This window comes from Eptesicus fuscus, chromosome 6 (genome assembly GCF_027574615.1).
Source record: "Eptesicus fuscus isolate TK198812 chromosome 6, DD_ASM_mEF_20220401, whole genome shotgun sequence".
NCBI lineage: Eukaryota > Metazoa > Chordata > Mammalia > Chiroptera > Vespertilionidae > Eptesicus > Eptesicus fuscus.
The window spans coordinates 70,087,410-70,102,839 of record NC_072478.1 but is presented as its reverse complement, the minus strand read 5'-3'; the positions used below and the strand labels follow the sequence as shown (position 1 = coordinate 70,102,839).

At 58.2% G+C, this 15,430-nt stretch overlaps 1 protein-coding gene across 1 annotated transcript; it reads right to left on the bottom strand.

Moving 5' to 3' along the window:
• Positions 1-589: 589 nt before the first annotated feature.
• DBN1 (drebrin 1) lies at positions 590-14,435 on the bottom strand. Its single transcript, XM_008143113.3, has 14 exons — positions 14,207-14,435; positions 9,493-9,548; positions 8,755-8,867; positions 8,517-8,591; positions 8,275-8,421; positions 8,059-8,136; positions 7,652-7,803; positions 7,484-7,547; positions 4,432-4,491; positions 4,220-4,343; positions 2,850-3,020; positions 1,726-2,420; positions 1,325-1,427; positions 590-1,181 (listed from the first exon to the last, which is right to left on the bottom strand). Exons 1-14 carry the CDS (start codon positions 14,290-14,292, stop codon positions 1,111-1,113), a joined length of 1,995 nt encoding a protein of 664 aa, XP_008141335.2. The 5' UTR covers positions 14,293-14,435; the 3' UTR covers positions 590-1,110.
• Positions 14,436-15,430: the final 995 nt, after the last annotated feature.

Genomic DNA, 15,430 nt, shown 5'->3' with positions numbered 1-15,430 from the left:
ATAAAGGTGTGTGATCTGGTTTGGTACAAGCGGAGGGGACACCCACTGCTTGCGTCCAAAGTTCTGGTGGCCAGGTGTGCCTGGGCCTTGGCAGCAGGAAAGCTGAGTGCGCTTTTCAGCGAAGTGGCTGGAGGATGCAGAACTCAACCTGAGGTCAGCCTGCTTCCCCCAAGAGCCTCAGACCCCATCTTCCCTGCCCATGAAGTCACGGTTCGGTGCCCCTGTGGCCTTAGAGGTGGGGAAAGTTGGGAAAAGGGGTCAGGGGCAGGCGGCCCAGCAGCAGGCCCAAAGGGATCTGGATTTCTTTATTAACAGACATGAGCACGACCCGTTACAGAAGTTTGTGCTTTTCCAAAAAACAGTTACTGAATGTGAAAAAGGGACCCAAGCAAAGAAGGGAGTTGGGGACGGGCCACCCAAGCCCTGGGCCCCACCCATAGCCCTGACCTGAATGGGCCTAAGGCCTCCAGCCTGGGACCCGCCCAGCAGGAGGGGGCAGGAAGGGGCTGGGAAGCTGAGCTGCCCCAGCTGGGCCTGCTACTGCCTTAGGGCCAGGTGGGTAGAGGTCAAGAGACGGGCAGGGAGGGGGTCCCAGGGAGCCAGAGCCCGCGAGCCATTTATTGCCATGTTTTCAAATTCGTGCAAAATATCTGAAGCCCTGGACAAAGAATACAAAGTGATATTTTTCCAAGAAACATAAAACTAGGAAAAGAAGTGGGGGTCCTTTTCCCACCAGAGCTCCCCCCTCACCAGGCCCCAAACGGGGTGAGGCCTCCACCCTGGCCAGCTGAGTGAGCAGGGAGGGCTAAGCGCTACAATCTGGACCGGGTGGGGAGGGGATGGAATTTGCAACAACATCTCAACTACCAATGGGAGGAAAACCAGTCAACTGTACAAGTCTCCTATCAACTTTTTTTTTAAAAAAAGGAAAGAAAAGCTGTAAAAGTCAGGCCCTGTGGGCAGGGAAGCGGCCAAGTCCCCGGACAGGGCCAGAATCTGGAGTGGGTGCCAGGCGGAGCGTCTTCGAGTACAGGCGCGGCGGGCCATCTGGGCAGAGGCCAGCGCAGGTGGGTGGTCTTGGCAAGGACAGCCCGAGGGTGGGCACCACTGCTAATCGCCGCCCTCGAAGCCCTCCTCCTCTTCCGGGACTGGGTCTGCATCCCAGCAGGTGATGTCAATTTCTATGGTGTTGGGAAAAGAGGGCAGTTAAGGAAATGGCCAGCAGATCCGCGGCTGTATCCCCCAGGGAACTGTGCCTGCCCACACTTAAACCCAGCATCCCCACCCTAATTCTGCCCCATCATCCATACCCACACCACGCTACCTGGAGGCTTATTGTAGAACACAGGAGGCGGAGCCTTTGCACACAGATCTTCTGATTGGGCGAACTCCTCCTCCTGTGATTGGCTGAAGTACCCCTCACTGGCCTGCAAAGAGGAAAGCACCAGGTTACTGGGGCCCCACCCTGCAAGACTAGGGCTGACCTACCAGGCCAGAGGCAGTTTCTCCAGCTACCAGTGATTCCACCCGCGGTAGCCAAGAAAACAGACAGCTGACTTAGGAACAAAAGCAGAGCTGGCCCAGGGAAGGGGAATGGAATACAGCTTCCCCCTAATAATGTGGGTCACAGAGAAAGGGGGTACTGCTGCAAGCCTAAAACACTCAGGGTCAGCCCCCTTCTCAAGCCCTGACTTCCAACACTACCACCAGGCTGCCCTGCCCTACCTGAGTCCCCTCCTTCTGGGTGGTCTCGCCATTGGTCAGCAGGTGGGGCTCCGGCTCAGGCTCGGGCTCGGGCTCCAGCTCCGGCTCCTGATCCAGCTCCTCTAGAGCAGAGGGTGGAGTAGGGGCTTGGGGGGCCGCCAGGGGCTCCCCTTCTACTTCCTCCTCTGGGTCACAGAAGGTGGCTGGTGGCTCAGGCAGCTCATCAAAACTGAGGAGACTGGCACAGACTTCACCTGCTGGTGGCAGTGGCTCCTGAGCCCCCTCATCCAGCAGGGACACCTCCGCCAGAGTGACCTCAGCACCTGAGGGTGCTGTCAGAGCCCTAGGCTCAGCCTGGGGTGCGGAGGCGCCATCCCCGTTGTCAGGCCATAGGTCAATGAGGCTGGCAGTGGCAGGGGCGACAGTGTTGGCAACAGCGGTGTCAGCAGCAGCAACGTCATCGGTTTCAATGGCAGCAGCTGCCAGGGTGTCGGCTGCGGTGGTGTTGGCTATGGCAGGCTCTAGAGGGGCAGCCAGGACACCCTGCTCAGGAGCCACCATGAACATAAAGTCCTCTATGGAGCTGCCTTGCCCCTGGGGAGGCTCCCGTGCCTGCGGGGACTCCTCCACGGGGCCAGCCCAGGCCTCAGGGGCTGCAGCTCTGGCCTCCTTGCTGGTCCCTTCGCCCTCCAGGCCAGGGCCAGGCTCCTGGGTCTCTGTTACAGAACAAATGGAGGAGACAGATGTGACCAGCTCCACCAGCGAAGGCCATGGACAGGCACAATGCCTACGCTGTCATGCGCTGAAAATCTGATGACCTCCTAGAAATAAGGCCTCTGTTAATAGCTCCATGCAGAGTACCCTCCAGCACCCACTGGGCCCTGCTGTCCCTTTACCTAGTGTCTGCAAGCCACTCAGCAGCCTTGGGAGGAAGGCCTGAGTCCTACTCCATGGAGAGACACTGAGGCTCAGAGGGTAGATCTGACCGCCACACCAGGGCTCCTCCCTGCCACAGCCACCTCCAGGGCAGTACAGTTTGGGTGATGGGTGGCCCATGTGCCTGGGGAGTTGTTACCATGGCCAGCCTGGGTTTTTCAGTACAGGGACTGGTGAGAGGCCCGGTACAGCTAGGGCCCCTCACTTACCTTGGGTTTGTGGAGGTGGTGGTGGTGGTGGTGGAGGCTGAGAGGACGTGACCTCATCCAGGGCCCGCTCGATTTGCTCAGAGACAGGGGTGGAGGCTGTGCTGGAGTCAGATGGGCTCCGGGTGGGGATGGGAGTGGGCGCCATCCTCCGGTGACTGTCCAGGTGGCTGCCTGTGGAACAAACCCCCACGGTTAATGAGGGCCAAGAAGCCAGGTGGGACCAGGATTGTACACCTCAGGGCCTGGCCAGCATCTCTTCTCTGGAGTCTGGGTCGGGGCTGGGAGCTCCCCAGGCTCCCCAGGGTCCACACCACAACTCCAGACCCTGTAAGCCAGGCCCCTGGGGGGTCAGAGCCCCTTCAGGGTCAGGGAAAAGAGGCAGGCAGTACCTGCTCTGGGGACAAACACCAGAGATCAGTGGTCAAGCTGGGGAGTAAGGGCAGGGGTGCTGCTGGGAAGTGGGGCCCTTCTTACCCCCCTGCCGAGGCCTGGGGCTGCTACCTACATGGGAGGGAGGAAGAGAGGTTTGGGGTGCGGTGACAGGTGATATAGGGAAAGGGAGTCCGTGGAGGGGAGGAGGAGGAAGAGGAGGAGGAGGAAGGCCCACTGTCCGATGCCTTTATGAAAGGGCAGTACGGACGACCTGCCGAGAGAGACAGACAGAGAGAGAGACAGAGGACAAGAGAGGGTCAGTCTCCCCCACCCCCGCCCCAAGGCCTCACCCACCCCCAGAGCTGGCCCTGGACATCCAAGCTGCCTTTGGCCAGGGCTCACATTCAGCCAAGCTGGGCTACAGCCTCAAGTACCAGCCACAAAAAGCAAGGAGCCTGCCCAACACAGCCAGCCTCTGCAAAACACACAGCCATGGACAGCCTGCCCCACCCCTGAAACCCCTGCACAGGCCAAGCACACACAGGGGCAAACACTCAGACCAGCGGACAGGGAGCAGCAGGGTGCTTCTGGGGAGGCAGAAGCCACAATGAGAACCCTGACAGGGAACCTGGGTGCAGGCTCCAGGGCTGCCTCACATGCACCACCGCCCTCAGGCAGGACCTGGTTCAGCCCTAGCAGCACCTGGTTTAACCCCAGCAGGGCCGCTCCCTACGGCCAGGGCGTGCCTTAGCCCATGCCAGAGCTGCCTAGATGGCCTCTAGCACTGCCCACTGCTCAGCCAAAGCCCAACATTGACCATCACCTCCCCAGCCTTCTCAGTCCTGCCACCTGGGAGGCAGTGGGCGGGAGCACGCTTGATGAACCACCTTGCCTTCTCCAAGGGTCCTTGGGCAAGGCTTCTCTTCCAAAGCATAGTGTCAAAGAGGCTCAGGGCCAAAACCCGAGCGGGGGTCAGGTGGGGGCGGGACCTGGACTACCTGGTCTATGATTGAAGGGCGAGGGCACATCGCAGCTGCCCACAGAGGCCGATGCGACTCGTTCCTGCTGCTTGAAGAACTCCCGTGGGTTGTCAGGCCGCTGGGCAATAATGGCCGCTGCCTCCTGGGGGCACAAGAAAAGGATCAGAGTCAGGCTGGCCAGGCCGAGGCAGTCCCTGTTGGACTCAGCTGCCCTGTCCCCCAACTCTCACCTCTACCTCCGATTCTGACTTCTTCATCTGGGTCTCTTCCTCTTCATCCCTCCGGTCACCCTGGGGAAAAAAGGGACAGTGTCCTGGGCACCCCCACCAGGAGCTCTTGCTCCTTATAGCCCCATGTTTCCTCCATAATCTGGCAGGAAGAGGCTTGCAGGTGGCACCTCTCCTCCCTTCACCACCATCACACAGCTCCTTCTCTCCATCCACAAGGCCCTCGGCCACCTCATCTCCAGCCTGGACAGGTGCCTGGGCACCCAGCTCAGCTCCTCCTGCTCCTTCACCCCAGACCCCCAGTCTTTCAGGAGCACTCCCTGCTTTGCAGTCAACTTTTTTTATACCTCCTAACCCCAGTATCTAGCCAATAGCGCTGTCTGCATTTCAGCATCATGACTGAGCTTTCCTCATTAACCTCCCTCCACCCCCGACTTGGCCCACATTCCCCTCCTGCTGCCTGACCTCACCCCTGTCACCTCCCCCACAGCCCCCTTCTACCCTGACCTGCCCACACACCCTGAGATGTAGATCTAAAGTTATCAGCATGACATAATAGTTTTCATCCCTGGAACATGCATGCCATTTACCACTTGGTATGGGAGATGAACCTCTCTCTCCTCAAACGCCCAACCCCCACCCCAGCTCCAACTCTCCCTGCTCCTGGCCTCGGCTTGGGCACTGCCTCCTGGGGAAGAGGTCCCGGGCCCATTCAGGTCCTTCCCTTCTCTGGGTCCCCACAAGGTGTTCTAAGCACACGCCACAGGTCACACTGTGTCAGAAATCTCCTGTTTCTGGGGTCAAGTCCCCTACCCTTTGCGGGTGACACAGGATGAGAAACTCAGGTCTCTGTGTGTGGCCAGCATGAGGTTGAGTTGGTACATGTTTGCTCAGTTGAATTCACTACACCAAAGCCTCTTAACAGTGTCCCCTGCTGCTTCCATGGCAAAGGGGGCAGGAGGGACTGAGGGGGGACAAAAAGCTGCAGGTACAGCGGTAAAGTAACCGGGCTCCTGTTTTTGAGCACACGCATAACCCATAGGGTGCATTAGGAGAATGCCCTTCAAAGTGTCCCCCTTCAAGAGAGCTGTCACTGCAACAACTTCGTGTCTTCCAGAATGAAGTCTAGACTCCTCTGACCTTGCTCTATCTTCCCAAATTCCCCTGCTCCTCAGCCCACTGGGCTCCAGTCAGTCTCCCGGCCTTCCCATAATGGATATCCAACCAGCTTTTTCAGAGACTCTGTCCCTGCCTAGTATAACCTCCCTAGGTTCCTCTGTTTCATTTAGGGGAAAAAAAGAAAAAAAAAAGACCAGAGTTGGTTTGCCACCTACCAACAATGTGAAAAACACTGAAAACAAGTTAGGGCTGTGGGTAGGAAGAAGATGCTGCTGTGCCTGAGCATCTGCAGATATACAGGCTCCCTGCAGCCCAGGCATAAAGGGAACTCAGACAAGAAATGCAAGTCTTATCAGAAGAGAGGAGGCATTTTATAGTTCTAAGTTCCAAAGTTCCTCACATGGGATCTTCCTTAGAGGACCTGAACTTGTAAGGCCACTACACGGACCTGTTAAAACATCCACTATCACTATCGCATGAGCCACACATGAAGGGTCAGATGGGACTATAAAGTAATGGTGCAAGTTCCTTAAGATTTTGCCTGAAGTGTTGATAATTAGTGCATGATAAGTTTTCAGCTCAGAGGGTACACTATACTATTTTTCCTACTTTGTGTGTGTGAAATTTCCTATAAAAAGAAGCTTTTTCAAAAAAGCTCTTGCTCTGAATGGACAAACTAATGTGGTATATAGATACAGTGGAATGGCATTAGCCTTAAAAAGGAAGGAGACATTATGACACATGGATGAACCTTGAAGAAATTATATTGAGTGAAGTCAGCCAGTCACCAAAGGAAAAATTCTGTATGATTCCACTAATGTGAGATACCTAGAAAAGTCAAATTCATAGAGATAAAGTAGATTGCTAGGAGGCTAGGGGGAGGGGAGAATGGGGAGTTAGTGTTTAATGAGTACAGAGTTTAAGTATGGGAAGATGAAAAAAATTCTGGAGATAAACTGTAGTGATGCTTGTACAACGTGAATGTATTTGATGCCACTAAACTGTACATTTGAAAACGGCTAAGATGTTACATGTCATGTTATGTGTATTTTGACACAATTGAAAATAAAACCTTCGGTTCATTTCATCTTGTTCATCTTCTTCACCACCATATTTTTTAACACCTGGCACAGGCAGGTGGTGGCAAGGGTTTGTTGAATGAATGAGGCTGGAGCTTACCAACTACACATTATCTCCACCCATCCAGAGGCTGGTGGGATTGGTAACAAAGGATAGCCACTTAATGCCAATGCCTGCAGGTTGTCCTGCCCCTCCCTCCTCGTCTCCTGTGGATGTGGCCCTGAAGCTCCTTTGGGTCCCCAAGGCCCAACATCTGCCCATCATAGTCCCAATCCAGACAAGTACCACCCACCTCCCGTCCTGAACTATATCTCACCACTGAATGACCTTACTTCAGAGCATGAGGCTTTTCAAAGGGCCAATCCACAGGCCCTATGGGACACCCCACTGTTTGAAGGTTCAGACAGCATCCCTGGGACAAGGGGCTACTCTGAAGGAGACACTACACACACAGTGTATTAGATGCTCAGAGCACCAGCCAGATTCATTTGTGTGGCTCTTCAGCACTAGTGTTGTGGGGACCAGGTCTGCAGCCCTAAGTGCAGAAAGCACGTCTAATCCAACTGAGCCCCTCAAGCCTTGCTGGGAGGGGACAAGGGAGCCTGGTCAGTGAGGGCCTGGGTCAAGATAGATTTTCCTCTTTCAGTCTAAAGTAGAAGCTTCTCCAAGCTTTACATAGCCAGGCGCCGGACCCCACGTGATTGAGTGGCAGACCTGACACTTCATGGCACCCCGTGGAGAAGTACCCAGAATACCCAGCACTGTCTCCAAGCCACTGATCTCCCCAAGAGGCCCAGGAGCAGGGACCGCCCTCATTTCCTGACCAGGAGACTGGAAGCCCCCGTTAAGAACTTACAAAGATAGACTGCTCATTTAACCGCCTCTTGGCCTCCTCAGCTTCTAAAGTCTGCTGTTTCCTCCTGAAATGATAAGTGAGCATAAGTGGGCATGCACCCTTACGGAGGGCCCACAGGGACCTGCCTGTGGCAGGGCAGGGCCTGCAGCAGGGCGGGGCTGGGCACACCTGTGCTCTTCAATCTGCTGTTCCCTCTCTCTGTAGCGCCGCTCCCGCTCCTCCTGCTCTTGCCGCTCCTGCTCCATCCGCTCTTGCTCAAACCTGAGTCTCTCATCCAGGGCCTTCTTCCGCTCCTCCTCCTTCCTCAGCTCTTCCTCCTTCTGCAACCACCCGTGCGAGGCAGTGTAGACCCTGAGCCTGGGGGCCCCCCTGTCCCACCAGGCCATCCTAACCCAGGGCTGGTGAGGTATGGGTTCTGAGAAAACGTGAGTCCTCTGGGCATAAGTCTCACTCTTTCAGCTGGGGGAGCACACCGGATGGGACACACTACTGATGGGGGACTTGAGGAGAGAATCCCAGGGCTACTCCATGGGGTCAGGTCAGCTCAGCCTGCAGGCTGGGGTCGGGGTCCACACCTTAGCCTGCTCCCAGAACTGCTCACGGTTAATCCGCTTCATCTCCACAGCGGCGTCAGTCTTCTGGTAGGTGGTGCCCTGCGGAGTCAAACGGCCTGGTGTGAGCTCCGAGAGCAGGCTGGGTGCTCCTGGAGTTCCCACCAGAAAAGGCTGAGGACCGAGAGGGCGGGAGGAGGAGAGCCCTGCGCAGGGCCAGCTGGCCTCAGGCACACTGACCACCGGCTCAGCATTCTCATCCTCACGCAGCCGCAGCCGGTGCAGCACAGGGCTGGAGAGCCGTGCCAGACCGTTGGAAAGCCGCTGCCCGATGGCACCCGCATCTATGTCTTCCACGCTGCTGGCATTCACAATCACATCGACACCCTGCAGCAAGAAGGTGTGTTCAGGCAGTATGGCTCCCTCCCATCACCACCATCAGCATACAGACCCTGGGTGGCTGGCCCCACCCCCACGCGCACCTGGAAGAATTCAGCCACCTTAGCCACATGGCTGGCACAAGCGCATTTTCGGGCATCAGGCACATCTTCACCAACCTGCAAAGTACCCAACGAAGAGGGGGTTGAGGAAGGGCAAGAAAGACAAGAAAGGCCTGGGCTCTCTTCCCAGGGGTATAGAGGGGGTTCTCTCCAGAGGTGTCAGAGGGTGGAGGGTAACTGTTCCGGGTCTCAGCTCCCTTCCCAGCCCACAGCTGCATACCCAGTTGATGAGCACGTATTTTGGCAGCGCAGCCTGGGAGTCCTTGACGCTGCAGAAGCCGTACATCACCTTCTGGTTTTCAAAGTGGCCTGAGAGTTCCTGCAAGCCCCCGTCTGGAGGAATTGGGAGGCATCAGGACTCCCATCTCCTAACCCTCACCCCACAGAGGGCCTGGAACCCAAAGGAAAGACTCCATTTGTGGGCTCTGCAGGCACTGCCCCTCCCCCACACTCCCCCCCTCGCCCCAGACCTGGAGGCCCCAAGTTCTGTGTGGGTGTGAGAAAAAGTGGCAGGCAGGCACTAGCTTTGCCTTTGAATCCTCAGGGCCAGATCTGGGGTAGGACTGAGGAAATGCTTGTTCTTCACACATCCTCATGACACACTAGTGCCCGGTGAGGTACAAGAAAGCCTTTGGGCTCTAGAGAAAGTGAGGGAGATCTGGGCCATCCCTACAGGTCCCCTCCCCGTAGCGGTGTGACTCCGGGCTGTGTGACTCTTCCTCTCTGAGGCTGTCTTCTCATTATCAAATAGGAAACAAGGCTCCCTCCCTCCCACCCTGGGGAGCTTAGGGATGAGCAGGAAGGACACCTGCCAGACAAGTGTGGGTCTGCTGGATGCAGGCAAGGAGGTGACCAGGAGCCAGGTGACCTACAGCCGAGCGGGTGGGGAAGAAAACAACCAGAGGAGCGGGGAGGAAGGGCTGAGAGGAGAAGGCAAAGGAATGGCTGGAATTCTTACCTCCTGATGCTGCAAGCTTGAGGTCATCTGAGCCATCCTCATATGTGTACAGAGCCCTGGGGAGAGGGAGTGGTGGTTCTTAGAACTGTCAAGGCCCAGGCTGCCAATTCTGGGTGGGGACAGCTCTAGGGAGGAGGCGGAGGGACACAGAGGGGGCAGGACAGGAAGGGGGTTCTGCCCCAGCACTCCTGCCTGACAATAGGGCTAGGAACCGTTTCTGGAGCGGGGAAGCCCTGAGACCTGGTAGAGGGGCGCCTGGGTGAGGTGGGGAATAAACAATGGGGGTCGGGTAGAAATCACTGTCCATGTGTCACGTCCTGGGAGCTCTGGTCCTGGCAGCCTACAACTCAGCAAGCGGGTGTGCCTTGGAGATTCCAAGGCGATGGTTCCTTGGTTACTGTTCCCTGGCTACCATGCTCCTCGTCCCCCATTGGCTGTTGCCAGGCGTGTGTCTTGGTACCCATCGCCCCTCCCCTCACAGCAGGGGAAGGGGAGGAGAAAGAACCTGGTGCTCACTCTGATCAGGGCATCCCCTGGTAACCATGGCAACCCAGCGACTGGCACATGACTGGCCCACTCCAACTGCAGTCTCCTGAACACAAAGGACCCCAGGGACACACCCTCAGCCTAATCTATGTCTCACTGAAATGTGGATGAGGTAACCCAGGTCACTCTTGCCCAGACCGTGGCCCCTGGCTGATTTCACTCTCCTGGTCCTCCAGCCCCCAGGCCCCCTCTGCCGCAGCTGAGGCCCTGGCCTCCTGGGACCGCCAGCCTTTCTTTAGCCTTAGCCTCACCAGAAAGCTGACTGAGCAGCCTTCCTAGCTTTTTCGCCCCAAGTGGCAGTGGCACAGCATCCATTTCACAGAAGGGAAGGCAGAGAGGTCTGCTCCTGAGGACCCCCTTTGGGAGAACAGGCCTGGGGCAAGGAAGGAGGGCCTTGTTCCAGAGGCTCAGAGGGCTCAGTCCCTTCCCCATTTCCCTATTGCCAAGACTAGGAGGGGTGGTGGGAGCACAAGGGATCCGGACAAGAGAAAGGGAGGGTCAGTGGGAAAAACAGGGAGAGAGGAAGAAAGAGAAGACAAAAAGAAAGGGAGAAAGAGGAAATGAAGGCGAGAGGAAGGGAAGGGAAAGAAAAAGAAGGGAGAGAGGGAGGAAGCAAGAGAGCAAAAAGGAGGTCCTGGCCTAGCCCCATGAGGTCGGCACAAGTCACTGCTAAGGACACACACACACACACACACACACACACCAATTCCCAGGATCCCTCCCCCATGAAAGGGACACAGGTGGGCTGTGAGGCGGGGAGCTCTTGGTCCAACTGTTGCCCGGGCCCCATTGCTGGCAGCTGCTTCCCAGAACAGCTGTCCCACCACCTGTCCGGCTGCCCTAACCCACCACTGGGAACAAAGGGCCCTCAGAGAAGCAGGGTCTGTCCTTCCCAATTCCACAGATGAGAAACTGAGGCCGAACTCTGAGACCCTGCTTCCCAGACACTGCCTCAGGCAGCATACTTCCCAGGGGTGAATCTCAGCCTCTCCAAGGCTCTGCGGGCCCTCGCTGCTCCCAGGAACGCCTGCCCTGCCCTTTCCATCCTCAATCCTTGCCCACCTCCTCCCCGGCATCTTTCTGACTCCGGCCACAGCCCTGACCAGGCAGAATCCATAGCTAACTTCCAAGGATTCAACAGGCCTTCGGTCCTGAGCTCTACCCACCTGCCTTTCCGGCGGGACCTCTGTATCCACACCACACACTTGGGTTAACCTGGATGGCTCCCTGATGCCGAACACAGTTTTGAATACTTCCCACTCTTGAGACTTTGTGTATGCGGTTCCCTTCGCAGAAAAGCTAGGCCTGTTTCTCCACCCCACGCCCACCCTCGGCAGAAATCCCTCAGGGTCCTGATGCCAGATCTCCAGGAAGCTGTGCGCCTGCCCACACCACTTACCACATCCCAGCAGGGAAGGGAAGAGGCATCGGAGCCCACCCCGGGTCTCACTAAACCAGTGCTTCTCACATACATCAGAGGCAGCCTGGGCCCGGACAGCACAAGAAATCAGGACTGGGGGAACCGGGAGTCTACATGTGTCACCAGCTCCAACCCCTAGTGACAGACATTGCCTGGAACCTAAGCTTCGTGAAGGCGGATATCTGACTCAGTCAGCCAACACACTTCACTCTCTGGGTTCAGGATCCAGCACACAACAGCACCAAGTAGGTATTTGTAATATTGACACAAACTCTGAGAAACCATCTAGGCCAGAGAAACTGGAATGAGGTAGGAGCTGGAATATGGCAGCTCCAAGGAGATGCCGGGGTCAGCTGAGGCGCGAGGCTGAGGGCAGGAAGAGCCCTCCTGACCATCGCACTCTCAGATGTTAGAGACGGAAGAGCCCTGGGTGTCCCAGGTATGGTTGAGCCCAATGCCCTCTTCTTCTTTTCTTTTGTTTCTTCTAATTATTATTTTTAAAGTGTTTATTGATTTGAGAGAGAGAGGAAGGGAGCGGGAGAGAAACATTGATGAGAGAGTGGAACATTGATCAGCAGCCTCCCCCCTACTGGGGATGGCGCCTGCAACGGGGCATGTACCCCAATGGGGAATCGGTGCATGGGAAGACACTCAACCAACTCAGCCACACTAGCCAGGGACCCCTCTTCTTATTTTCCAGAGGACCAGAGAGGAATGAATTCTTGTGTGTTACATCCAGGGCAACACTGGCTCTTCCTGGTCCCCTGTCCCCGTGACTGGGCAGTGGTCCATTTCAAAAGAAGTGAGCTCGCCCCACCACCCTCACCACTCAGAGGCAAGATAAGGGAGATAATGACAAGCCCTCTTTACCCAGGCAGCAATCTTATCCAAGACACCTTCCTCTGGCCTCTGAGTACAGGGTCTGCTCCTGAGTTCTGAGACCCCACTGTGACCCCAGCTCAATGCCAGCAGCGGGGGGCATTCATGCCCCCCACTGTAGGATGTCATCTTCACCCCTTTTTACAAAATGCCATCTAGGCCCTTGGGAGTGAACAAATGTGTGCACATGCAAGGGTACATGCGTGCATCTGTGTGTCCCACACAAAACCCAGATGGGAAGTGACGCATGCCAGTGATGAATAACTAGTCTTGGCCACATGGATACTGCTCGGTGATGGGAGCCCAGGGCTCTACTGAGCAGGAGGTGGGCCAGCAGTGGCTGTGTGGTCCTGCACTGGCCTCCAGAGTTCTGCTTTTGGGAAGTTAGGGGCAATGATATGGTGGTAGACAGTACCCCTAGACGGAGGGCGAGGGGGGTATTTTGAGATGGACCACGCGCCTCCCCAGGCAGGACCCATCATATCCCAAGGCCACCTCCTCCACCAGGCCAAGCTGGCCACTTGCCCTGAACTCCTCCCATGATCTCAGCCCCCAGGAGCAGGGCTGGGACAACGGGCTGGCCGTCTACCCGCTTAGCCTGTGCTGGGCTCTCCTATGACTGACCTGCGGAACATGGGAGCTTGTCTCCCGAGTCCATCTCTCCAGGCAGGCCTGGCTGCCCGCCAGTGCTGCAGTATTGTGGCATGGACGCCCGGCCACCCGTCCCCTCCTCCAGCCCTCAGGTCAGTATTCCTACCGGAATGCCCTCCCCACTTGGGTAAGGCCAGCCAAGTGAGGTCCCTCGGCCTGCCCTCACTCCGTGCCTTGGTATCCTGCCTGCCAGCGGGAGTCGAGGTCTGGGAATAGAATAAGCACCTCACCCAAGCGATGAGTATTTTGGGGGTGAATGATTCCTGAATGGGGCAGTGTGGAACCCCTTGGCTTTCTCACCACCCTGAGGAGCCCAGCCCCAGAGCAGGTGGTCCACCCCTCCCAGCTCAAGGGGAGACAATAGCTGTGGAAGGGAAAGAGGGCACTCCAGCTCCTCCCCCACCAGGGAGCTGAGAGCCCCTTGCACTGGCGATGGGGCCCAGGGTCCAGAAGATCTGCTCAGCTCCTCATCCCTTCCTGGGGGCTCCCTCCAGGCTTGTGCGCCTGAGGGCTTCCTCCCAGGGTCCCCAGATGGCCCTCTAGGCAGGCAGCTCGGCCCCCGTGGCATCTCCCAGTCCAGCTGCCCGGTCCCAGAAATCCCCTCCACCCCTGCCTCCTCCGCGGCCCCGGAAAAGACCAGGAGTCACCAGGCTGTTGCCATGTGGCAATGAACATCTTGCCATCACACCCCAACTCCGAGAGGCCCCCCCGGTGGGCGGGGCACCCGGCCCCTAGCCCTCTCTGCTCCTCCCCCGCCCCAGCGTTCCTTTGTGCTGCGGCCATCAGTCCGGGCTGGGCCGGGCAGGCTGAGCTGGCTCCGCTAGCTGGGTCCCCGCCCCGTCCCCGCCCGGTCCGTGCCCGCCCGAAGGTAGCGAAGGTGCCCTTGGCCGGCCTGTGCACACCTGTCCCCCGGGCCCGGGCCGGGGGATGGGCTCCTGCAGGGCCACCCGGCCGGACCCTGCGTGTCTCCGGCCCGCGTCCGGCCGCCTCTCCCACCTCGCTCCGGGGGCGGCCTCGGGCGCTCGGGGCGGCAGCGCCCGGTCGGGACCCCCCGGCCCCTCCCCCGGCGCGCACAAAGGCAGCCCCTTTCGGTCCTCCCGGGCCGCTGCACCATTTCGGGGTCGCCCCCACCTTTCCCGCAGCCGAGTGGCGGGCAGATGGAAACAAAGGCGCGGCGGCGCGGGGACAAAGGGGCCGGGGCGGGGGCGGGGGGCTCACCAGTCGGCCGCGCTCTCCTCCCGGATCACCTCCTCGTACGCCGCCAGCAGCTCCAGGCGGTGGCCGCTGAAGCTGACGCCGGCCATGCTGCGGGGCGGACGGAGGCCGAACGACAGATGCACAGACGGACAGACAGGAGGAGGGAGGGGAGGAGGGAGTCACCGCCGTCGCCGCCTCGGAGCCTCTGCAGCGCTGCGAGCGGAGAGAGCCAGCGGCCGGGGGAAGGGAGCCGGCCGGCGGGGGGCGGGGGGCGCTGGCTCCGCCCGGCTCGTCCCTCCGCCTCGGTCCTAGCGCCGCCCCAGCCCGGCCCAGGGGGAGGTCCGCCCCCCCTTCCCGGCCTGCCTCGGGCGCCCCCGCGCCCCTCAGCCAGCGCCCTTTCCCCCGCGCAGATCTGTCCCTCGGCTCTCAAGGCCTGTCCCACCCGCGTCCCAAACCCTCACCTACCGTGGCCCCAGCCCAGGTGCTCACCCTCTTGCTCAACTCCAAATCCGGCCCCATCCCCAACCTCACCAACTCAGTTTCATTCTTCTTATCCGCTCCCAGTCCAACCCCAAAGCCACTTCACTTCAATCCAGCCCAGCCCCATTCCTTGCTTAACTTATCTCTATCCGGGCTTCATCCCCATCCCTGGTCCTTCCCTACCCCCAGGCCCCAAGCCACAAAAGCACACACCCCCATCTGCCGCCCACCCCACCTCTGAAAGGCCCATTCCTAGTCCATCAGGGTCACTGTCCATTGCCATCTGCATCCCCACCCCAAATTCAGCCGCATTTCTTTCCCGTCCCAGCAGCTCCAGCCTCATTCCCAACTCCGTGCTTAACATGTACACCCCCCCCCCCCAATTCATGAAACCCCATCCCTAGCTGCACCCTCCTCAGTCCAGTCTATCCTGTTCCCATTCTGATCCCAGTTCCCAAACACACCCCTCCATCCCTGCCTCCTTGACCATCCCCAGCCCCAACTCACATCATTACCCCAGCATTGCCATCCTCTTCCACCACCTCTGCCCCACCCCTAGGCTGAGCCCCCCTCCCTACCAGCTGCCTCCTGGGCCCTCTCAGAACCAGCCAAGGAAATCCTTTGCCTTGTCCCTAAGCCTCAAGCCTCCCAGAGTAGACTTCCTTCTGGAAGTAGCATCCGAGTTCTGAGTTGGCCAAGACAAATAGGAGAGTAAGTAGTGTGTGTATTGATCTCCAGCAGCAGTTCCCAGAGGTTTAGAGGACA

Coding starts and splice junctions, on each gene's coding strand:
- DBN1 (XM_008143113.3), bottom strand. CDS start 14,292: ATGGCCGGCGTCAGCTTCAGCGGCCACCGCCTGGAGCTGCTGGCGGCG. Junction 7,548..7,651: donor CAGCAGATTGAAGAGCACAG/GTGTGCCCAGCC, acceptor TTATCATTTCAG/GAGGAAACAGCAGACTTTAG. Junction 2,421..2,849: donor ACCACCTCCACAAACCCAAG/GTAAGTGAGGGG, acceptor GTTCTGTAACAG/AGACCCAGGAGCCTGGCCCT.